This window comes from Erpetoichthys calabaricus, chromosome 12, assembly GCF_900747795.2.
Source record: "Erpetoichthys calabaricus chromosome 12, fErpCal1.3, whole genome shotgun sequence".
Lineage (NCBI taxonomy): Eukaryota > Metazoa > Chordata > Cladistia > Polypteriformes > Polypteridae > Erpetoichthys > Erpetoichthys calabaricus.
The window spans coordinates 89,466,338-89,492,445 of record NC_041405.2 but is presented as its reverse complement, the minus strand read 5'-3'; the positions used below and the strand labels follow the sequence as shown (position 1 = coordinate 89,492,445).

Sequence of the window (26,108 nt, the reverse complement as noted above, 5' to 3'; positions counted from 1 at the left end):
CACGTTCTCCAATCCAAAACCCCTGTCCCTCCCCCCACCCTCCCCCAAATATTGTTGCTACACTCCGGGGCGAAGCAGCAGCCCCCAGATGCTTTGCTTTCCTCTTCTTTTTAAAGTCTGCCACTCCTTTATAAATCAATGAAAAACTGCGTCGAAAGGAATTTGAGCCACTGTGCACAGGTTAACGATCATTCCTGGTTTCGGTGCCGCAGGTAGGAAGGGTGGAGGCTGAAACTCGATCCTTACACGAGGACAAAAACAACAGCGGAAATCCTCCTTGACAATTTCAGCAGGTAAAGGTATCCACCCCCTTGTGTAGAATGCCTAAGAGTCAGTTGTAGCTTGAGCTTTTTTGCGAATCTGTGTTTCGTTTTAGTCTATGCATTTACTTTTATGTCTTATTTATGAAGAAAAAAATAATAAAAACGCTTATTTTGCAATAGTGCCCATTCTCAAACAGCTTGCTGTCACGCGCCAACCAGTGCCGCGAACGTCCACAGACCCGGCAATTCAGACTGGTTTACAAACTACCGGTGAGTCGTGCGCCGGCCTCTTCTTCGCCTTGCCTTGTCTCATGCCGCTCCCCGCCCTGTTCTACTGCGCTCCATCCAGCCAATCAGCAAGGGGGAGCAGTGTCCTAATTAGCGTCCTCGACCCGCCTTTTTTGAAAGCGTGAGTCAAACTATACCTGCCTTAAGGGGCCAGCATTTCACAACGATGACGACTGTTAAAAAGTAAGATAATCCTTTGCGTCAAAATTACTTTAATCTTACGAACAGCGTCTTAAATATCCACAGATTTGCCTGCAGTAAGTTTGTACCGCTTTTTTCCTGCGTTTTATACATGCATGCCTCTCTGAGTTCACTAACAACTTGACTTTTTGTTGCGTACACAACTGCATCTTAAGGTTTGATTTGTAACGTGTTTTGAGAAAGGAACTACCTATTGATAGCATTGCGAAGCATGACCATTTAACAACTGCCAGTACTTTAGTTTTTCTGCTTGACATTAAAAAATAACAATTTTGGACAAAATCAAGTAAAAAACACTGACTTAATTTATTCAGTTTCTAAACAGAATTATTCCAATAAAGTATTTGCCATAGCCAGAGCTTATCATAGAAGCATCGAGTGCCATATAGGAATAAACCCATTACTGGATGTCTGTCCATTGTAAGCAATCGAAAGAGTACAAAAAGTAAACATATATCAAGAGCAGAAATTCTGTTGATCGGTCTTAATTGTATGTTACAAGAAGTTCAAATCAAGTATAATTCTACACAAACTATGCCAGTCCTGAAACTGTAGGAACGTGGAAACAATTGTACTTTGCACTTTGGATTTATAAGTCGCTCAGAATAAAACGGGCAGTAAATTAAAAGCATGTAAATACAGCACTTTAAAGGTCACAGTTCTGAAGAGCCAAACGTGCTGGGTGCTGCCTACACTGCAAGTGATACTACTAAAAGATTCTAACTCCCCAGACCATACACAGAACTGGATATTTTTCCTGTGGATTTTTTTTCCTTCCCTACATATACTGTAGCAATAATAATATATTGCAAGTATACAGAGAATGAAAACACTGTGATGGGGTGAACATTTCACACTTTTATTTAAGACATCCATGTGCTGAGTACATCAACTTTATAAAAAGCAATCCGTATACAAGGAGATATCTTATACAAAGAGTGAATGATGGAGACTGAATCTCCCGCCATAAAGCCCAGCTCCTGAGCTCCTTACACATAACAACACATTTCCAAATTTGAAGAAAAATGTGCAGATAATGAGTCAGCAGTGAATAGTTGAGGATGTGTCAAATGAAAGGATACTGTGCATTCCATCATTGAGAAGTACAACTTATCTGCTGCATGCCGTCTCTGTACTCATTAGTGGGGTTGGTCTAAACATTTATGAAATGATACAAACAGTAAAATAATTAACTATTCCTATGGTGAGAACAGTGAAATCACTAGTGGGCGCAGACCACACTGGGTGACACTATCAGAGGGGCTGACACCCAAATGACTGAATATAAAATTTTTGTGCAGTGTTTTGGGCTGATATCGCCAAGGGGGAACCCCACAAACGCTGTCTACAGGCTGAAATCATGAAGGTGGGCAGTTCAATGAAATGAAAGAGTATCTGTGTGCTGAAATCACCAAGGGGGAGCCCAATCAGTGACACAATCAAGTGTTTGTGGGTTGAAATTACCCCCCCACCCCCACTAAATAAAATGATAAAGTGTCCTTGCACCATTAATAGTGGGAATTACTGTGCTGCATAAAACAGCTAGGGGTCATTTGTTTAAAGTGTGATAACTCTCAATTATGGAGTTGTATTCCTCAAGTCACCCAGGGGACTGTGGGAGTCATAATCTGGCCTTGGTTACCACACTGGGTGACACCAACCCTAGTGACGCTACTGGATGAGAAAATGGAAATATTGCTTTGTAAGGCGCCATTTGATGGTGAACAAATGGTTATTTATTGATGAACTTTAGGAAATTAGAAAAAAATTGACAAGAACAGGCAATTCAGCCCAACAAAGTTGACTAATTCTATCCATTACTTACTTTCTTCAAAATAACTTCAAGTCACATTCTGAAGGTGCCTAAAATCCCACTCTTTACCAGACTACTTGTTAATTTATTTAGTGTGTTTATGGTTCTCAGTTTTAAGAAAAACTTACTAACATTTGTGGAATATTTACCCTTCCCAAGTTTCTACCTGTGTTCCCATGTTCTTGTTGAAGAACTCATTTTAAAATAACAACCTGCCACTGTACTAGTTCTCTTCGTAATTTTAAACTTTCTGATCATGTAATCTTACTCTCTTTTGCGTAGATTAAAAAGGTTCAACACCTTCAGACTTTCCTCATAACTCATACCTTGGAGTCTTGGAATCACCTTAGTTTCTGTACTCTGGACTTTCTCTGGCACTACTATATCTTTTTTATAGTCAGTAGACCAAAACTGTATGCAATGCTCAATGTAAGCTGTTACTAATATGTTTTAAAGCATAACCTTCTTTGACTTGTACTCTATACATCTATCATTCTGTTAACCTTCTTAATGGCTTCTGTACTCCTGTCTGAATGTAGATAGTGATGTGTCCACTATGCCTCCTTGGCCCTTCTCATAAGGTGCCCTTTCAATTTTCAGACCTTCTATTGTGTGTTCAAATCTAACATTTTTACTTTCTACATGCAACACCTTACATTAAATTTAATCTGTAACAAATTTGCCCCAGTCTATAGTCTGCCCAAGTCTGTATGTAATTATTCAGCTAATTTTAGATTATCTACCATTCCACTTTAATTGTTATCATCTGCAAACTTAACCTGCTTGTTTTTCATATTTCTATCAAGATCATTTATGTATATTAAAAAGAGCAGCAGCCCCCCGCATTGACTCTTGAGGAAAACACCACTTTTAACATCACCTAATTCTGAAGGTTCTTTGCACCATAACCATTTTCTTTTTGTGTCTGGGTCAATTTTGTATCTATATACACACAGTGCCATGAATTCCCACTTCTTTTAATTCACTGTCTAGGCTCTCATGTGGGACATTATCAAAATGTTTTAGAAAATCAAGAAACAAATACTTTATGCACTTTCCTGATCTTATGTGATCCTCAATTTTTCCTTAATGGTTGCTTCCATTCATTTACTTGTGATGCATGTTAAGCTTAGTTACTTGGATCTGTCCAAATCATCCATTATATATAACAAGATAATATCTGCTAGCTTCCAGTTTATAGGAATGTCCCCAGTGTGGAGAGATTTTTGAAAATTATGTGGCAAGGGTTTACTTATGCACTCAATAATTGCCTTAAGCACCTGAGGATAAATGTGATCTAGTCTGGATGATTTCTTAAATTTCAGCCCATTTAATGTAAGCAACACTTGTCCTTCAATATCCAATACATCACTAAACACCTCCTTAGTAGTTCTTGTTAATTTTGGGAGTTTATTGACTTTTTTACACTTATAAACTTCAATGAAATGTGAATGTAAAGCATTTTTCATTTCACTGTCTGTGTATGCGCCTTTACCATTTCTAGGAAGCCAGTCCTTTAAAAAATAAGCATCAAAGGTATATACATACTTGGTAACCTTCTTAAACATTCTTAGATAAATGTTATCCAGTCCCAGTGATTATTTGATTTCAGTCTTTCTAATCCAAGCAGTGTTTCTCCCTTGACAATCTCCAGGTCACTGAGTACCTCATTGGTAGGCCCTGTTACTGCTCGGAGGTTATCAGCTTCTTCATACATGAAAACCTCAGATAAATGCAAGTTTACAGCATTTTGCTATTTCACTATCTGTACATTTTAATTCCTCCTTAGTGTTCTTAATACACTTCACCAACTCCTACTAAAATATTGAAAGAATCTCTTTGGATCATCTTTCACATTTTCTGCATTGTTTTTGTCTAACCGCCTTTTAGCTTTCCTAAAATCCTTTGTAGCCATTGTTCTCATAGTCTATATGCCCTACAGTTTGTGTGGAAGTGGATCTGCCATGCGTGCCTTATTCACCTGTTTTTTTTCCCTTTCATGTTCTTTTTAATCTCTGTATTTACCCACTGGCAAGTATTCTTGAATTTTTGTATGGCTTGTAAATTTTGGAATGAACTTGTTCCGCATTAGATGTAAACATTTTTAAACCTGTTCCACTGTTCTTCAGTTGTCTTAATATTTAAAGCTTATTCTAGTTTATCAGGGGCGGAGCGGTGGCTCTGAGGCTAGGGATTTGCACTGGCAATCGGAATGTTGCCAGTTCGAATCCTGTAAAATGCCAGAAGTGACTGTACTCCATTAGGCCCTTGAGCAAAGCCCTTAACCTGCAATTTCTCTATTCTGGTTATGTTGTTAATCTGCATCCAGACCTACTAGCAGGTCCTCCAACTTGCAGGGAAAATCTGGGGGTTGGTGGCAGGATTGGCACTCCAGCCACTGTAAAAAGCCTCACACTCTTCAGTGTGGTGCTGAGGTGTCACCCGTTACGCGGCTGCACTCAGATCTCAATCCAGGTGGTTTGTTGCATGGTGGGTGTGGCAACACGCTATAATCAGCGCATGTTCCCAACCTCTCTCTAACCTAGTTTATCCTTTTTAGAATGTGCCTTATCTGCTCAAAATTTGCCCTACTACAGTTAAACTTGAAAGTGTTAGTTTTTGCGTGTATGCTCTGCCAAAACACTATGAATTGCATTATATTATTTCCACTGGACCCTATGGTTCAGTCACCGTCACTCCCTGAATTCTATCATGGTTACTACAAAATATTAAATATAGACAGACCCTCATTGGTGTCAGAACTCACCTAGTTAATAATAATAACAATAATTCATTTTATTTAAAGGCACCTTTCAAGGCACTCAAGGACACCTTACAAACAGTCAAAAAAATTTGCCAAATCATAGAATTAATAAAATAATATAAATACTAAAAGAAATAAATGATAAATAGAAAGAAATCAATACAATGAAAAATAACAATATAACAATTAAAATAACATTATATATATTTGTGATCACAAAAGTACAGCATTGTACAATCGAGGGACAAAATGAAGGGGAGTAGTCAAGTTTAAAAAGATAAGTTCTAAGTCTGGATTTAAAGATAGGGAGGGAATCGATGCTGCAGATATCTTGACAAAGGGAGTTCCAAAGATGAGGAGCAACAAAGCTAAATGATTTAGACCCCATGGTAGATAAACGAGCAGAGGGTGTAGCCAAGAGATTTAAGTAAAAAGATCTACAAGTATGAGTAGGTGTATAAATATGTGGAAGATCTGAAAGATATGAAGGTGTCAGGCTATGAACAATTTTGAATGTTAATAGCAGAATACTGAAATTAATACGGTATTTAGCAGGGAGACAGTGAAGTTCACAAAGAACCAGAGTAATGTGTTTTACGTAGGTGGTTCCAGTAAGAACTGGAGCAGCAGAATTCTGGACCAGCTGAAGCCTATGTAGAAGCTTGTGAGGGAGGCCAGCCAATATAGAATTACAGTAATCTATATGTGATGTTACCAGAGCATGTACAAAAACAGCAGTACTATTAGGTGTGAAGAATGGACGGAGATGATTTATATTGCGAAGGTGAAAATATGCGGACCGGGTAATATTGTTAATGTGAGCTTTGAAAGATAGAGTGCTGTCAAGGATGACACCCAAACTCTTAACCTGAGAAGAAACAGAAACTGTAGAACCATTGTTGGCGAGAGTAGATTTAGTGCCAATGAGGAGCACCTCAGTTCTATCAATGTTAAGTTTGGGAAAATTAGAAGAGAACCAGGCTTTTATTTCAGAAAGGCAGTCAGAAAGGATGAGAGGGTGTCATCAGCGTATAAGCGAAACTGAATACAAAATCTCCTAAAGATATTACCAAGTGGTAGACAAAAGATACTAAATAAAGTAGAGCCCAAAACAACCTTGGAGAACACCACTAGTGACTGGGGTTAGGCTGAGATCTAAAATTCTTGAGTTGAACAAACTGTGTAAAACCAGAGAAATGATGCAAACCAAGTGTAAGAAATAATACAGATTCCAGTTAAAAATCCAGAATTCCAGTTAAAATCAAGATAGTTAAAAAGAAGTTAAACATAAAACAATAAATTGACTCCAAGTTGTATTTTCTCATTAAAGTCGATCTTTCACTATATACTGACTTGAACTGATTAAAAATTCATTAAAAAATTACCTGACTCACACACACACAAACACACACACAAAGAAGTTTCTTCAGTTTTCTTCACAAAGGTATAAAGTTTGGAAGCTTCCAGGCACTATACAGTATCAGGAAGTAAGACAATATCACTGGCAATGGGTAGTCCACACCTGGTATCCTACCTTCTGGACGATACTGAGCGATAATTGTGACTGTCTGGCCTGCACGCTTCAGGGCAGCAGCTGCCTGCTCATGTGTGGCATTCCTCAGGTTGACACCATTCACCTGCAGAGGACAGATAATAACCATGTCATCTCCACTTTATTGTTTAACAATAACAAATTATGTACAGGTCTTTTCATTCTTGGCCAGTTTTTAATATTGTTTCCATTAGACTTTTTTACACCTTTGTTATGTCAGTTCAAGGATGCTATAGACAGAGAACAGACTGCTAGAAGTGGACACACTATGACTCAATTGAGATCTAAAGCTATCAGTTCAGAAAAGCCATGTTTAAACTTCAAGCAAGCCTGGTAGCTTTGAATGGGAACTGTAAGAAGTGAATTGAAGATGGACACTACTGACACAGTGTTTTTGTTTGCGGACTTCCTTTGTGAATTTTGCATATTCAGGTGTTTCAGGGTTTGTCCCAGATCTCAAATAAATATGCTTGTCAGGCTGGTCTGTAATTTTAAATTGTCTCTTTGTGGGTGGGAAGGAGAATGTATAAGTTTAGTATGCCATGTGATATACTGGTGCCCCATCCAAGGTAGATTTCTGATTAATGACTGACTACACTGGGGCATTATTCAAAATAAAAAAATGAAAGAAGCTACTTTTAAATATATTTCCTTGTTATCACACCTCCACTATTAATTCCTTTATTTGTTTATAGTATTTAAATAGAAAAATGATTAAACTGTTTGCTAATAGTCATGCTTAATTTTTTAGATAATAGTATTAGGGGGACATGTTATTGCAGCAAATCACACACAGTCTAATAGAAGGTGGTTTAAATAGTTCTATGTAACTGGCACAATTAAGTGTACTTTCACAGAAAGTTAGGGACAGTTTTCTTATCCTTCCATTTACAGGACCCCATCCTTCTGCTGGCTTTTTTTTGACACTGAACATTCTTCTTACTCCTTTCTCTTTACTTGCATACTCTGGCTGTAAAAAATATTACTAATATAAAACACTGCTATGCCACATCAAATGTATTTAAACACTAACGGAGAATCAGTTATTTAAATATAATAAAGTTTTAAACTATAGTTTTACACATGTACTTCCTTTTCACTGCACAGTTAATTTTGGTGCATAATGCTATGACTCTGAACTGGATTATGCAGGATTCATAAATATGGATGTGGTTATCCACAATGTGGTCTGATGCTGTAAATCTGTACAAGCGTCTGTCAGTGTGATCAGTCACTGTGTCTGCAGGACTGTGTGAAGTGCCAACAGCTTAAGATAAGGTGAAATGGTCATAGTGTGTCTATGGGATTTCTTTGCTTGGGATTCTGTTGCAATAAATTTACAGCATACAGAGCATAAATACAGTAGTTGCTATGCTGAAGTAAAGCGTATGCCTGTGTCTTAATAAACAAAGGAAACTGTGTTGGATACATTATGATTGTTGTTGTCACCTACATATATAAATATGCCCACAAAAAATGTAAATAGTTGGATTTATGAGGGGTGGCATGGTAGTGCATTAGGTTGCAGTGTTGTCCCCCAGTGCTCATAGCCCATTTCAGTTCTAGCTAGGGAGCTCTGTGTGTCGGGTGTGCACATTCTCCCTGCATTCATACAGAGCTTTCTCCAGAGGCTTTCATTTTCTCTGTTAGCCCAAATTCAGGCAATTATATTGACTGACAAATGTAAACTGATCTGCTGTGAGTCTAAATGGGTGTGCATATTGGTGGTGGTTGAAGTGGTTCCCTCCTGTCCAAGCGCTTTGAGTAGCGAGAAAAGTGCTATATAAATGTAATTAATTATTATTACATGTTGTTTCCTGCCTTGTACTAATTGCTTTAGGGTAGGTTCTGGCTCCTCACAACCCTCTGTATGTCTTTGTCTGAATAAAATGGAAACAAGTCTGTGAACACCTTTTATAGACTGGTGTCATATCCAGTAGTGTGGTGTATCTATCAGCCTATTCTTCAGCTACATAAGGCACCAGCAAAGATAAGCAGTTAAGAAAACTGATGGATGCCTCTTTGCTTTTTTTACCATATACATTCTCATCACTACTTAATCCAGTTTGCCCTCCTTTTCTTTGTTAATAGTTATGCAGTGGTGCACCATCAAGGGCTGATTGCTGCCTTGAGCTACTGCGACCCTGAGATGGATTCTTCAAGTTCAAAAATGGACAGATGTTTATGCATCATCAAAACAGTAAATAGATATACATAAATCACACTTATATTGCAAACCCGTTTGAAAGGACACATCAGTTTCCCCATAAAATTGGTCAAAATGTGTGTATTGTGATATATTACTGTTATAATAAAGGGATGATGTCAATTATGTTATATTAACATAATTATGTTACTCTTCCCTCAACCAAGAATGTTTAGGTAGCATGCCAAGAAATAACATTGCCTGTCAACACACAATAGATGGTTTAAACTTCAATGATGAGTTATAAATTGCTTTAACTGCACTATTGCGAAACAGTCTTTTAATATAATCTAGTCTGGACTATTGGTAGCAATCAACAAATGTGTGCAATCATATGGGCAAATCTAGTCAAATCAGAATGCAATAGAGTATCTGTTATATAAAAGTCATGTTATAACAATCAACTAAGCAAGGACAAATATATTTACAACTTTGATCGACTGGAATAAATTCCTGTTATTCTTCTGAAATGACTATCAATTTTTCTAACAGTCAACAAGGCACATTCTCATTCACTCATATTAAGTAAATCTAGTGTCACCAATAAGTGAGACTTATGAACACAAGCAAACTCTAAACTCCACACAGAGAGTAACCTAGCCAGAAATCAGACAATACAGGAATATCATGAATGCTGCCTTAGACAAACAATGATACAGCAAAGACACACTATATGTAGTGATTTCAAATCAGTGATTGTAATTATTTGAAAAGTCTGGTAAATCTTACATTAACATTCTTAAGTTCTTCGGCAGAGAAAGAGTGAGAAAGATAAGAATGCCAAGCCCACATTAGGGAGGCTCACCCATTCATTAAGCACAGTAAAGTAGTAAGGAACAATTGATTAATTGTGAATTTTATTAATGACTACCTGTGTTACCTGACTTTACCAAGGAAATTTCCTAAGACATTGGGCCTATGTTATAGTACTGTTAATCGGATGTATTGAAGTATTACTGTATATAACTAATTGAGTACCATTCTGTGTACAATGTTTATGTTTTTACCAAGGACTAATATTATTAGTTCACTGGAGCTCCTCATTCCTGAACATGCAACATATAATTTCCCATAAGCAAAACACTTGTGATTTAGATCAATTTTTGCTTTTCCATAAGTTTTATTTTATTTTTTTTTAACTTTTGCTTTGCCTGAACTTGGCTTTTGTTGATGAACACTGGAAAACACAATTATACTGGAAATTCTATTCTTTTTGAATTCAAACAGGTAATTAGTAAGGAATAATAGAAATTTGGGGTATATAGTAAACATAATTTCACTCTGAGGCACATCCTGTAAAAATGATAGCTTCAATCAGATTTGAATGTAATCCTTTAATCTGTAATCTTTACCGTTACAAAGTTTTGGAGGGTTTAGATCAAAAGTAATACACACTCAATTGTTTACTTTAATTTTTTACATACAGCATTGACGTTTACAGGCTGTACATTTATGTGAGCAATGCAATGAACTGAACGTTTTAAGCATTATACGGATAAGAAAAGCTGAAAAGAAATAATATGAACTATGTACAATGTCCCAATGGCTGAAATGAAACCAAATTACTGGTGGTACTTTGTTTAGTTGGTGTCTTGCTTCTTCTCTCCTGTCATTATTAAATTTACACAACATATTAGTTGAAGGGAAGGGAAGAAGGGAATTGGGGGCAGAGTGTTGCAATATATTAACACTCAATGTTTGGAGGTGGGGGTTTATGCCAGTAGCCATCCTCTAAAAAGCACTGCAATGACTACCTTCTGTATGCTTTATCCATGCAAGAGTCCTTTACTGAGCTAAGCAAGCGTTTAAACTTACCAAGGCGTGCTATTACTCCTGGCTTGAAGTGAGTGGTTATGCTGTACTAGCCCTTCACTGTTTCTGCTTTGTCAACTGTAGTGTAATGGCACATCACGGTCTGACGTCCAAGGGGACACCTCAATATGTACCATATAGAAGAGCAACTGACCATCCACAGGGGATATAATTTGTATATATTTAATACTGCATTATGAAAAGTAAGAAGAAGCCGACAGATTAAGGAGTACTGCATGTAGAAAGGAAGTAACTTGCTAAGAATATCTTTTTTGAGCGTTGTAGAACTTTCTTCATTCCCCTTCACTTCTGGGCATGGCCTTTATTTCCATAAAGTGACAGGCCCACATCTCTGTGCGATTCCTTCCCTTCCACAGCAGAAAAAAGGATGTGGTCCATAATGATAGCCGACTAAGTTCTGCCTACTGTTCTGTGGGAGGGGGGTTTATCCCTAAATATTTATATATCAAAATTATATCAAAATGTCTTTTCTTAGCAGATGCCTATTCCTCTAAATGCACCATCTTGCCAAATTTCATCTTTTTTAAATAAACAGGTCTTTCAGTCAGTCAACTTTGCATTATATATACAGTATATATACAGTTGTGCTTGAAAGTTTGTGAACCCTTTAGAATTTTCTATATTTCTGCATAAATATGACCTAAAACATCATCAGATTTTCACTCAAGTCCTAAAAGTAGATAAAGAGAAACCAGTTAAACAAATGAGACAAAAATATTATACTTGGTCATTTATTTATTAAGGAAAGTGATCGAATATTACATATTTGTGAGTGGCAAAAGTATGTGAACCTTTGCTTTCAGTATCTGGTGTTACCCCCCTTTGCATCAATAACTGCAAGTAAACATTTCTGGTAACTGATGATCAGTCCTCCACACCGGCTTGGAGGAATTTTAGCCCATTCCTCCGTACAGAACAGCTTCAACTCTGGGATGTTGGTGGGTTTCCTCACATTAATTGCTCACTTCAGGTCCTTCCACAACATTTTGATTGGATTAAGGTCAGGACTTTGACTTGGCCATTCCAAAACATTAACTTTATTCTTCTTTAACCATTCTTTGGTAGAACGACTTGTGTGCTTAGGGTCGTTGTCTTGCTGCATGACCCACCTTCTCTTGAGATTCAGTTCACGGACAGATGTCCTGACATTTTCCTTTAGAATTCTCTGATATATAATTCAGAATTCATTGTTCCATCAATGAAGCCAAGCCGCCCTGGCCCAGATGCAGCAAAACAGGCCCAAACCATGATACTACCACCGCCATGTTTCACAGATGGGATAAGGTTCTTATACTGGAATGCAGTGTTTCCTTTCTCCAAATATAACGCTTTTCATTTAAACCAAAAAGTTCTATTTTGGTCTCATCCGTCCACAAAACATTCTTCCAATAGCCTTCAGGTTTGTCTACGTGATCTTTAGCAAACTGCAGACGAGCAGCAATGTTTTTTTTGGAGAGCAGCGGCTTTCTCCTTGCAACCCTGCCATGCACATCATTGTTGTTCAGTGTCCTCCTGATGGTGGACTCATGAACATGAACATTAGCCAGTGCGAGAGAGGACTTCAGTTGCTTAGAAGTTACCCTTGGGTCCTTTGTGACCTCGCCGACTATTACATGCCTTGCTCTTGGAGTGATCTTTGTTGGTCGACCACTCCTGGGGAGGGTAACAATGGTCTTGAATTTCCTGCATTTGTACACAATCTGTCTGACTGTGGATTGGTGGAGTCCAAACTCTTTAGAGATGGTTTTGTAACCTTTTCCAGCCTGATGAGCATCAACAACTCTTTTTCTGACATCCTCAGAAATCTCCTTTGTTCGTGCCATGATACACTTCCACAAACATGTGTTGTGAAGAGCAGACTTTGATAGATCCCTGTTCTTTAAGTAACACAGGGTGCCCACTCACATCTGATTGTCATCCCATTGATTGAAAACACCTGACTCGAATTTCACCTTCAAACTAACTGCTAATCCTAGAGGTTCACATACTTTTGCCACTCATAAATATGTAATATTCGATCATTTTCCTCAATAAATAAAAGACCAAGTATAATATTTTTGTCTCATTTGTTTAACTGGTTTCTCTTTATCTACTTTTAGGACTTGAGTGAAAATCTGATGATGTTTTAGATCATATTTATGCAGAAATATAGAAAATTCTAAAGGGTTCACAAACTTTCAAGTACAACTGTATATATATATATATATATATATATATATATATATATATATATACACACTGTGTGTATATATATATATATATATATATATATATATATATATATATATATATGTATACACACACACACACACACAAAGGTGGGAAAAAGTAGGTTTACAGTTGTTCATATGGAAAAAGACATGCAGGTTATGATTATTATAATAGGTTTATTATCTCAATGGGTTTATTAAATGTATTACTCAAAAGAATGGCACAGTGAACTTAGGTTACAATCTTGTAAGTGCTCAAATTGCCGGCCTCACGTACTCATAAATGTATATATATATATATATATATATATATAAATATGGTGTGAAAAAGGTATGAAACAGACACCACAAAAAAGTGTTATTTGTCCTCAATTGAAAAGACGTGACACTACTGAAATACATCACTGTCAAAACATATGCTATGGGAAGAAAAATTTGAATAATCACGGTGGTTAGAATATACAGAGAGGCAGGGTTACATTTAAAGAGATATGAAGTCCTGGAAATGATCACTTACTGAAAGGATACGGTCACCCCGTCGCAGTTCTCCACTAAGGTCTGCTGGACCACCAGCCAAGATGAAAGACACAAAGATTCCTTCTCCATCCTCTCCTCCAACAATGTTGAACCCCAGTCCTGTTGAGCCCTTATGTAAAATAATTTTCCGTGGTTCTCTGAAAAACAGAAACAAAATTACAATATTATTATAAAGTCATTGAATCGGAAGGAAAATTAACAGGTAGTAGGTGATATATTATCTACTATATGTTAGCGTTAACATATTCAAGTATCAACAAAGATAACATATTAGCAGAAAATTTCACATCTTGAAACTCAATAAAAATACGAATAATGTGTATCACAGAGATATTTTAAGCTTTACAAAATCTGTATAATTATCTAACAACTATGATAAATATTTAATGCATATAATTACAATGTACACGATTATTGTATTTAATGTAAAATTGTAAATATTTCTTACTTTAGGATGTAGAAACTCAGTAAATGTAAATATAGTGTATATCCAAAACAATAACCATATCATATATAACATATTTAATGTATCACATTAAATGTGTGGTGGCATGGTGTTAGCTCTGATGCTTCATGAATTCAGTCTCCTGGGCTTAAATTCTTTGTAAGATTGCCATCTGTGTGGATTTTACACATTCATATGTTACATGTCACCCAAATCTCAGGTTATGCTAAGTGGTGATTCTCAACTGGCTGTGTGTCATTGTGGGTGTTTGCATGAGTGGGACTTGAGATGGACAAGTGCCCTGTCTAAGGATGGCTCCTATCCTTTGCCAATCCTGCAGAATAGATTTTGATCTAATCTTACACTAAACTGAATTTAAGTTATTCTGTGTTACATGAAATGTATGTTAAATGATACACTTATAATGTTTATCACAAATATTTTCCTTTATGTTTAACCAGAGTGAATATTTTTCATAGCTAGTAGAGGTATCCAATAATACACAAAATAGAAATACACAGAGAAAACATTTTCCTTCTGCTAACATTAGGCAAAATAACGTCCATGAAGAATTCATTCTGGGCTTCCTCTTATAATAACTAAACACATAAAAACAAAACAAAGAACCTTACCATAAGTGTTTATATGCTCATACTGCCCTGTTGGACTGATCAGAAAATCATACAAATCTATATACCTATAAAGTATTTCGGTATACTATGTGCTGTGTGTATTTGCTTAAAAATAATGTTTTTTGTTTAGTGACTCCCTTTGATTTTGAATCAACTTAATGTTTTTATAAATAGACGAAACACTTCTCACAAATGTATGTATCTCTGTGGTATAGACTGCATAATATGACGTGAAGCTGCAAAAATAATAAAATATTAACTTTGCTCAGATGATTGTCTTTTCTAACAATTTATCAAATCACTTAGGCAATCTGATTTCAATAAGAGCCTATCCATTTTGTTCTATAGTTGTAAACTTAGAATCCTGTTTACATCATCTTCCTTATTACATATCTATTCGTCTTCTTTTTTATCCTCTTTTAAAGATCCATTGTATCTTCATTTTTTTCCTTCATTAACTATGTACAAATGATCCCTTTTCAGTAGCTTACCAGAAGAACTTATTCCGTTTTTGTTTAGGCTCTCGTTTTGAAATCTGTCCACTAACTCCGCCTGCTGCATTACTCAGTTAATCCTTTTAATGCAGGCCTTTGCCAAGCACTTCCTCCTGACTCCATTCTTGTGTTAAATACCTGGAGAGAATCAGAAACTCCTAGGCTATTTTTCCCTATTAATCTTTGCAGCTTTTTCCACATAACCTAGAAACTTTATGTACATGGTCATTTGATTTGCATAGCTCATTGTTAAAAAAATCTGTTCTTCCCAAAAACAAGGAACATGACTTGGTTCACACTTATGCTATACTTGGTTTTTATTTTTGATTTCTTAAAAAAATCACCTTTGTGTTATTTTGTATTTTACTATAATACTCTAGTATTTTATTACTAGATGTACAAAAGACAAATTAAGCACTTAAGCTTCACCCTAATTGTACAAATGAATCCAGTAAATGTACATACATTCTTCCGCTGTGCAAATTCTGCTCTATTCAGTGACAGCATCGACCCCCACGAAACCCCACCCCCATACACTGCTGTCTCACACTGTTGAGTTAATTGCTGCCTCATGTCTGGCCACTTGGCTGCATTTCTAACATTACTGACATTATTCATCAAACAACTAAATCCCTAGTGTTTTTTTTTCCAAGGTTTACATTCAGTCCACACTATTCAACTATGAAAGACTCAAAAAAAGGAGGAAAAAATATGCATAACCCTTTAGAAAAGGATCTGATGCACAAAAAAAGAACACTAGGAAAATATTGCCATTTTTTCATTTTTACTTATTTGGATAATGAAAACTTGGCAAGTATTTACTTACAGTGTAGAAACAACAACCCCAGAGACTCCTTTATGCATTGGCTCTTAATCACTGTGTGCAGCTTAAATGCACACTTGAATACACAGTAGAAGCAATCATTTATGTTTCTCACCTAAGAATTAGGTATAAGTAGGTATTTACCTTCTGAAATGGGACAGCAGAAGTCATACTTTTCTAAACAATGTAGTTTTGACTCAGCTGAACAAAACATCACCTTTTAATTTTTTTGTTGACAAGAACATTCTTTAAATCCCTGGAGTTAAGAAAAAGGAGTTAAATGTTTCAGAAGAAGGAGCTAATGTGCTCTACTCTTTCTGAGTGCAAGAAAGAGAAGCTTACAAAGTTCTATTCCAAAGGTAACGCTTGTATTAAGTGTACTGTAGTTTGTAAATCTACAGTCTCTTGTGGGCATGCCAGCTGCACAGTCCGATCTCTCTATTCTGACCATTTACTGCTGAAGTCCATTCACTAACCTGCCTTATACATTTACTAGTACATGTACATAGATCTTTACAGATTAAAAATCAAATAAACTAACAAACATGAAGTATTAAAGTGAATTCTAGAAGGTAATATGGCGCGCTTTTAAAAAGATTCCACAACATTTTTATAAAGGTACCTGGCGTCGCCTTGTTTCGTTTGAAAGAAGAAATGCTTTTTGGATTGACGAGCTGAGGGGTTGCGTACAAAAGCCATTGAAGAGGAAACATTGACAGAAAACATCCCTGAACGTTGTCTGGTTATCTGTTGCTGCTTGCCTTAAAGGTTCTGTTCCTGACTGAAGTACAATGAAAACAATCTTCTTGCAGTCTTTTTCCGTGTAAATTGTGGGTGTGGTTGAGTCTGGTTCTCCTAAAGTTCTGGTCTCTCCGGTTTTAGCATGCCCACTATATGCCTCTCTGCATTCTCTTATTTTTTTCTCTTTCCTTGCTGGCAGCAATACTGCTTTCAGGCACACGTGGCTGCTAAAGCTTTGATAGGATGCAGCCTAGTTATATGTCATATTAATCACTCATAGTATTCAAAAGAGGATTAACTCCTTCCAGCACTGAAAGCTGGATATTACAATATAGAATCCTTTCTGGCGGTATCCTTATAAGTTTGTACTATTCTCCTATTTGTTGTATTTATAAGAAATATACTGGCATGTAAAATACTGGGGAAATTTTAAATCATACATTTTTAGGCGAATTTCATGAATAGTATTGCTGTTGTGCATCCTGAACTAAAAATGAAACTCGAGTAGATATTAAACATATAACCAAGGATTTCATTGGTTTTTTATTTTAAACTGAAGAGCGAAAGAACTTACAGTAGTCTTCTTTCTTCCTTTGAAAGTAAGTTGATAGTATTCCTGCTATGTGTTTTAGATTATCATTTTGTAATATAGTAGTAGTTACTGTTGTTGTGTGTACTAGTTTGGTCTAATATATCTGAAACCAACAGGATCTCACAAATTTGTTAAAAAGCCATTTCTCCTTTAATGTTTAAATAAAAATACTTTTGTTATCCAACATATTCCACATTACATATTTGTAAGCTGTATGCTGTCTTAATATATTTTCTACTTACTGTTTGCATCTGATCTTTACTTTTCTTGTCTGATCTTTACAATTTGTTTTGTCTTCTTTGTTTTTGAGATTTGCCTTGTGCACTTTAAGAATACGGCACTATTTACTGTGTTGTATTTAACTTGTCTCTGTTTTGTGTTGCTGTATGAAAGACTACCTGTACTAGCTACATATGGTAATAATCAACTTCAAGTTTGGCTTCACTGTCAATAATGAGAGCAGGAAGCAGACAGCTCGGCAGACCATGCTGAATAGCAATACTGTGTAAACAGGACCAAAAATACCCTTTGTTAGTTTTAAACCTGACTTAAAAATAAAGATTAATATACGGCAAATCTAGAAACATATTCTATTGTGAACTAAAGCATTTTTTCATAGACAAAGATCCTAATGTGTGTAACACGTTTCTTCTAACACAGGGGTAGCCAGTGTCAGTCCTGGAGGGCTGCAGCGGCTGCAGGTTTTTGTTCTAACCCACTTTCTTAATGATAATTAATTTATTGTCAATAAAGCACTTAATGAAGCACTTATTTAATGGTTCATTTTAGTGGTCTCGCTTATTAAGGTTCCCCACCCTTTATTGCTTATTTCAGTCTTAAATAGCTACATTCACTGTTTTTAATGGCTCCTTATTAGCGAAAAGATGTAAATGACAAAGGAGCCAGCAGTTCTCCATCTAACTTGTTTCCATTTACACCTGTGTGGATTCATCAGGCACTGTTTGATTTAATAAAACACTTCACAGAAAAATGTGACTGACTGAAAATATCTGTTTTAGGATTCAAATCATTTGGATTATATTCTTGGAAAGGAAAAGATCTACGATACTGTATACAAACCTAACATTACAGACTAATAAGCCATAAAATTAAATGAGGTCTGAGATTGGAAAGTATTGATTTCTAATTAAGCAATATGGTTGGAATGAAAACCTGCCAATCAGAACGCTGCGGTTCTCCAGGACCGGCATTGCCCACCCCTGTTCTAATACAAGCATTTATTCAAAAACATGAATAAACAAAATTACTTAATCATTTCAATAAATGTATAATATTAAAATCTTAGAAAAACAGTGAAGTTATAGAAATATTCTTGCCTTCATTAAAATGGGTAGGTAAATTACATAAATGTGTACATAAGGAAAGTTTGGGCCTAAAAGGCATATTGAGACCTATAGTTCAGAGTGATGAGGATCTAGTACTATAATCACCATGCATCTTTTCAGTACTATAACCGCTGAGGTTACGGTGGATTCTGAATCCTTTTGTTCTCACTAATCTGGCACTAAGAATTTTATTAGTGTCTGCCTCCTTGACCATCTCTTGTGTTGCCTTAGACAGTGGAGTGGCCGCTCTAATCTCATTTTGTTTACTGTGAAGTGCATAGCAGCTTTTCCTTTTAGGCAAGTATTTTATTTGCTATAACAAGTAATGTAAAAAAATTGCCAGCAGTGACACTTCTCCATTGCCTGTGAAAGGCTCAACAAGCCACATCACCAAAGTCACAGACTGTCTTTCCCTAGTAATTGAGTGAGATCTTTCTCCAAATTGTGAATAGTGTTTAGAATATATATTTTTCTCTCCTTCAGCAGCTGTCCAAAATTTGGTGCTAGACTTTCAGGTTTACTTGACTCACTGAATGAAAGGGCATGAACATTTTATTAGGAATAATAATATAGCAGCAAAGCTGTAAGTATACAGAGTACACTGTGAGTATTAATTTGATGTGGTCAGAGGAGTACATGCGAAATGGCATGGATGGTGTGAGTGATGAGCATGGTGATGGAAAGCAGCATGCTCAAGTTTTCACCTGTACTAGAGCTTTTGTGCATAAAGGGCTAAAGCAGACTGCAAAATGCTTATAAAGATTAATCTTCATTGAAAAGAATGTTCTGAATTCATAAAATGCAGATTTCACCGTTAAATAGAAAAAGATGAAGCCCCATAAAGCTGTCATACATTTTACCAATGTCTGATACTCACGAGTTATAGAGCATAAAATGTCAAGACTATAGAAAGCAACTTAAGCCACTATGAAAACAACATAAAATAATAAAAAAAACTTTTAGGATATTATAATATGATCATTTTTATTGCAATAGCTAATACTTGAAGCAAAGCAGCACAATGGTTAGATCTTTTGCTTAAGAATTCCAGAGAAATGATCACTGTTCTCAGACAGGGTACAGTCTTGAGCTGAGTTTACAAACTTGCTCCATCTCTACATGGATATCTTTAGGTACTTGGTTTCCTCCAACACTCTAAAAGGTGTTGTTAGGCTAATTAATGAGTCTATATTGTTTCATCGGAATGTTGGTGTAAATGCAAGTCCTGTATAATGCATTGTTCTTCAATCCAGGGTTTGGGTCATATGTTGAAATTAATGGGGCTTCCTAAATAGTCAAACATAAGAATTGAGATATTGTAACATAACAAACAGTGTGCAAAAATATATCCTTCCAAAAGTGTTTTATGTATACATTGGTGTTCAAAAATTTGGAATCTCCCAGAAAGGCTCATGTTTTTGAAAATAATTATACCTGTACCTTTTTCATCAATTGATTGATTTAAAATTGATTTTAAATACAGCATAAACATTACTAGTGTTGCTAAAGGCTATTACTGCTTGAAATCACATTTTTTAAAATTTATTATTCAAATATGACCGCAAAAGCCCATTATCAGCAGTTATTCCTTCATTGTCCTAATGGTAAACGTCTTTAGCTTAGTCTTAATTAGTCATGTTTACATGCTAATTAGTTATTAGAGAAATATTTGTGTCTATTACTGTCTTGAGAGAAGAGATCAAACTGGATCTAACAATGACAGAGAAAGAGGTAAGGCCCAGATTCATTACGGCATGACTGGATAAGTATGTTGGAGGTTGTAGTTTGAAAAACAAATGCCTTACAGATCCTTAGGTGGCTTTATCCTTAAATACATGCCACATACCAGTGTCATCTGTGACAGAGAAAAGATGATTCCAGGATGCTATCCATAATATGCTTTTTCATCTACTGCTCAATGCCTGTTCTTTTGCCCATTTTAATCTTTTCTTTTTATTTACCTGATTCAGATATGTTTATTTCTTGAAACTCTGCATCTAAGGCCAGCATCCTGGAATTGTCTTTTGATTTTTGCCAATAACACTGGTATTTGGTGTGTATTTATGGAAGAAGCCAACTGAAGACCTGTAAGATGTTTGTTTCCCAAACTACAGAATCTGATGTACTTAGGCTCATGTAGAGTTGTGCATCAGAGCCTTGCCAGATCCAGTTTCCGTTCTTTTCTCAAGACAGTAATAGACAAATTTGTATGCAATCTTCAGTTTCTTGACAATCTGTCCAGTGGATCCCATTTTTCACACCCATTGTATGCACAACCTACCTGGAAGGGGCTCTCTCTCTGAATTGCCTTTCCCAAGATTTCTTCTATTTTTATATCCCTACGTGTTTTTTTTTTTTGAGTTTTTTCTTGTCTTCTTAAGGAGTCATGACTGGTGAGCTGTCAAAAAATAGGGCCTGTTAAAGCCCATTGAGGCATTCCTAGTGTGGGTTTGGGCTATGCAAGTAATAAATTGTTGTTGTTGTTGAATAGCCTTCATTCTGTCAAAAATATGGACTTTCATGTTTCTTGATAAAGCTGTTTCATTTTGGCTGTTTCTGAACTCAGGACTGAACTTTAGGAATGCCAAGTACTTTGCAACATTATTAACTTGAGTTATTGAATGGAATAACAGGTTTCATCAGAGCTAATGCAATTACAATGGTTTCTCTAATAACCCATTAACATTTAAACATGACTAATTAAGAGTAAGCTAAGGGAGTTGACCATTAGGTTACTGAAGGAATGGCTGCTAAAAATGGACCTTTGCAGTCAAATGTGAATAATAAATTAAAAGACATTCATTTCAGTCAATACCAGCAATAAGTAACACTAGTAATGCCTAGGCTATAAATCAATTTAATTTAAAAATTATATCAACTTCTGTCAAAAACATGAAAATTTCTGTTTGATTCCATTATATTGCATGCTAAATATACTTTTTATTTATTTATTTGATTTGTTTTTGCATTTTGTCAACTGTCTGAGGAGACATGCAAGTATGAATTTCATTGCACTATGTAAACTTGACTTGACTAATAGAAGCACTAGAGAAGTGCTGCTAAGCACGTTTAAGTTATACTGATTGGCAAACAGGTCTAAAATGGCCTGGCATGAGTGAGAATGAATATGCCCATTATAAAAATGATGCACTATTTCTGTTATTGTATTATATTTGTAAGTATTTGCAAGCAGCTTGAGCCAATACTTAGTGAAGCACTTCATGCAAAAATTAATTGAATGGACAAGACTTCATTCAGGACTTGTGCTTTACTTGTGTATTAAACAGCTAAGCCTCTGGACCCTTTGTAATCCTGTGCAGGTAAATGATAATGCCGTTTAGTTTTTAAAAAGATTATGAGTTCATTTGATTTCATTATAATAGACATATTGATTTATCAACTCTGTTTTGTTATTAAAGTTGCAGTATATGCAGTATTTGAAAAAATGCATCATCATCTTAACAAAGAATGATCATGAAATTATTTCTATGTTCTTGATAATAAAGAGTCAATAGTGCTTCAGTTCAAATGTATAATGCTTTAGTTCAATTGTGTTTGTGCACAATTGTAACAACTAAATAAAGTAAAAATTCAGTCATGCAAACTTTAAAGCTGTAAAAGTGTAATCCAAGTTCAAAGGAAGGTTCTGACTGGTGACCTACCAAATGGTTGGTCTGTTCAGAATCACTTCTCAAGTCTTCAGCTTTTAAACAACTTTTACAAATTGTTCGAAGCAGTGTGAAGATGATAAAGAATGTATAGACAATGATGGTCTTTATCAGGTAAATAGTCAAATATCAGTAGTAAAAACTGTTCCCAGTGTAGAGCCATAATCTGTCATATCCCAAAAATCCTGCAACCATGAAATGCAAAATTACACAAGGTGGAATAAGTAAAGTATATATTTAGAGAAGTTTGGAAAAAATTGTTATTGCTTAAGCTAGAATTAATGTGTAGTTTTAAGATAACTGTAGATTGGCTCTACAGAGTATGTGTATGTGTGTGTATGGCTGAGTGTGAGTGTCCCCTGTGATTGGCTGGTATCTATCTGCATTGTGTCAAATGCTGCTGAGCTGCTTCTTCCATTGCCACTCTGAAGTGCATTAGGTGTGCTTGATAATGGGTGAACAGATATATTCATGTTGAGTCATAACTTTAAAAACAGTAACAGTAAACAAAAGAACTGATCTCACTGCTCTGAGGCCCTAATAATCAATGACATTCATTGCTGCTTTTTGTCTTAAGAAACCTCTTATGGAAAAACCTTTACAATGTAAAAAGAATATTTGTATAAACTGTGCAGACCTGTCAATAGCAGGATTTTCTATGGTCACCTTGCTCTTGCTCAATGAACAGTACTGTATAACTGTCATTACTTTATTTAGTATCTTTTCACCATCAAAATGCTGATTAAAAAGTAGCTTTCCAGAAGAATATATATCTATATCTTGACCTTGAGTCTAGATTAAGTGAGTTTTTGTGATCACTAAGTACATCATATGAGGTAACAAACCTAATGCATTGAGGGTACCAGTCTGGCTCCTTAGGCCTCAGGCCACACCACTTATTCTTATGATAAAGTGATTTGGAGTAACTAAGACAAATTCTCTGACCTTTATTCCCTTACTTTTTTCAACTGCTGCAATAACTGGAATGTAAGTGCTACTCACTCACTGCCTGTATTCATTTGTGACCAGAAGCCAGCTTCTCAATACATTTATGGTAGCAGCACAGCAGACTGTTTATATTTACTGAACAGTGGAAGTGGCAAAACACATTCTTCTACACTCCGGGGCAGAACAGATTTCTTTTCATCCCTTACTCAGACAATGCATGGGGGTTTCAGAGTATTACAGTGTTCATATATCAATCAATTTGGTGTTTACATACGCTCAAAGGGCAAGATGAGCAAAACAAAGAACAAAGAAACAACAACAAAAAAATAATAAGAAAATTTAAGGAGATACATGGTCCACCATTAGTGATTATATTTATTTTTAAAATGATGTGTTCTACACATTTGATGACAAGAATTCAAAGACAGAGACTAACACACTTAAGAAACACATAAGCACAATAAATAAAGTAGGGCTCTGATAGCCATTAGAGGCAGGGGATATACTAAGGAGGGTGAGTCCTGGCAAAGCCATGATACCCAAGCCACTGCTGTGTGAGCTGCAGGGTATTATGTACCAGTTTTTAACTGCTCTCCTCCTCATGTCACCCTGCTCTTGGAGTGGGATAATACATATTTTATTATATGATAACACTTAGAGATATTTTGTTTTTGAAACATTTGACCCAGCAATACCGGCATTAATGATGAATAGAGCATGGCCCATCAAGGAGACCCAGTGTTAAGAAAGATTGTTAGGAAAACTTTCATCTATTCATCCATCCCGTTGCCATCCTGCTTATTTAGTACAAGGTAGCAGGGAGCCAGTGACAATACTGGCAGCCTTGGCACATGGCTGGAACCAACCATGGTCAGAGTGCCAATTGATTGTAGGGCAAGCCTATGTAAACACGCATATTCAATCATACTGATCTATATGAACCATCATATGAACTACAATAACTTTACAGGTAGTTAAGGAACAACTTTTCTTGTGTAGGTACAGTCTAAGAGGCACAGAACAAAACAACCCAAGCAGCAAAAAAAAAAAAAAAAAGCCATCCCTCCATTTCATGAACTGAATTTTCTCCAACACAGGGTCATGAGGAGCCAGGGTCTACACAGACAGCAGCAGGAACGTGGCCACAACAGATCCTGGATGACATAAGAGTTTACTCCAGAGTATGCTGATATATTTGCACTCATACTGGGATGATTTACAGCTGGCACAGGAAAACAGAGTTGATTTTGTACATTTTTAAAAGTGGATTAATTTAATGCTTTAATATAATTAGTAGATTAATTTCATGCAGAACGCCGCCCAGAGAGAAGGAATCCAGCTTTGTGCTGGAGTGTTGGAGAATCAAAGTAAGAAAAATACACAGACAGCAGAAATTATTTAAATGATCTACATACCTGCACCTCATGCTATTAAGTAGAAAACTGCATGACAGTGTCAGTACAAGGTAAGATAAATAATAATTGCTTTTTTAGGTTGCCTTTACACAGTACAGAAAGAAAGAAAGAAAGAAAGAAAGAAAGAAAGAAAGAAAGAAAGAAAGAAAGAAAGAAAGAAAGAAAGAAAGAAAGAGAAAGAAAGAAAGAAATTTAAAAAATCTTCAGTGAAACAGGGTTGCTCACTGATACAGTGCTTGACTTTAATTATCTCTCTGCCATTGACTCTGGCCTTAATGAACTTTTATTAAAGATTTCCTATCAGAAATGGACAAACTATAGGTAGAACTACTACTCCACAGTTCAAGGGACTAAGGTTTGGTTCCCAGTCCTGTCACTGTTATTATGCATGTTCTCTATGCCAATCTCTTCAGGTGCATTTGCTTTGGGTGTTCTGGCTCCCTCCTGTGTTCGAAAGATGCATAATGGAGTTTAACTGCCCTAGTATGATCTACAATGAATGAGTGGGTGAATTTGAATGACTTATTATGTCTTGCTCAAGGTCATTTACTTCCTTATGTCCGATGGTGTCAGGGTTATGGCTCCCTTAGACACTGTAATGGAGAAAGTGACTTCTGAAAATGGATGAGTGGATCTTTTTGCACAGTAGACTGGGCCATCTTTGAACCTCCCTCTTGGAAATTATTTTGTATGTCTGGAGACACTTCTAATGCATTTATCCCTTACAAAAATCAAATATATTACAATACACCATAAATGTATGTGGATATATTTTTTTTATAAAATAAAAAAAATATGTAGTGCAAATAGGTATTGGTCTTAGCACATGTAGGATAAAAAGAAAAGGAAGAGCACATTTTTCATTCAAGTACAAAAATCGCCAACCTCCTTGCCAGTTCTCCAAATATTTAAAGTTTTAATGTATGGAGAATCAGAAAATTGACAACACAAATTTTCAAGACCCATCATTGTAACCACAATACCTGTTGAGCTTCCTTTCTGTTGGTGTGGTCAAAATACTTTGTGGCCTCATGACCATTTCATAGATGGCCAGTTTATGAAAACATTTTCCCTACCGTAATTCTAGTTTACATACATAACTAGAATTGCCACAGATTTATGGCAGCTGAAGTTGAAAAAAAGTACAACAGTGCTGTTCAGACGCTAAACTTTTGGCTACTTTAAAGTGAACAAAAATGGTTTAAAATATATTTATTTATAATAGTAATCCAACAAAATAATAAGACAAGTAGTTTTAAGTCCAGCATTGGTGTGAAGGGAGAACTGGTAAATACTAACAACTCCACACACCCGTTGAAGGATAATCATATTTTCCA

General features: G+C 36.0%; 1 protein-coding gene across 6 annotated transcripts in view; it reads right to left on the bottom strand.

Moving 5' to 3' along the window:
- Window positions 1-26,108, bottom strand: part of dlg3 (discs, large homolog 3 (Drosophila)) — a 380,072-nt gene that overhangs the window by 75,098 nt on the left and 278,866 nt on the right. For all 6 annotated transcript variants that reach the window (XM_051934943.1, XM_028815836.2, XM_051934945.1 and 3 more), the window contains 2 exons: window positions 13,648-13,804; window positions 6,864-6,966 (listed from right to left, as the gene is read on the bottom strand). In XM_051934943.1, the coding sequence (XP_051790903.1) occupies window positions 6,864-6,966; window positions 13,648-13,804 (260 nt within the window). The remainder of the gene's footprint in view (window positions 1-6,863; window positions 6,967-13,647; window positions 13,805-26,108) is intronic.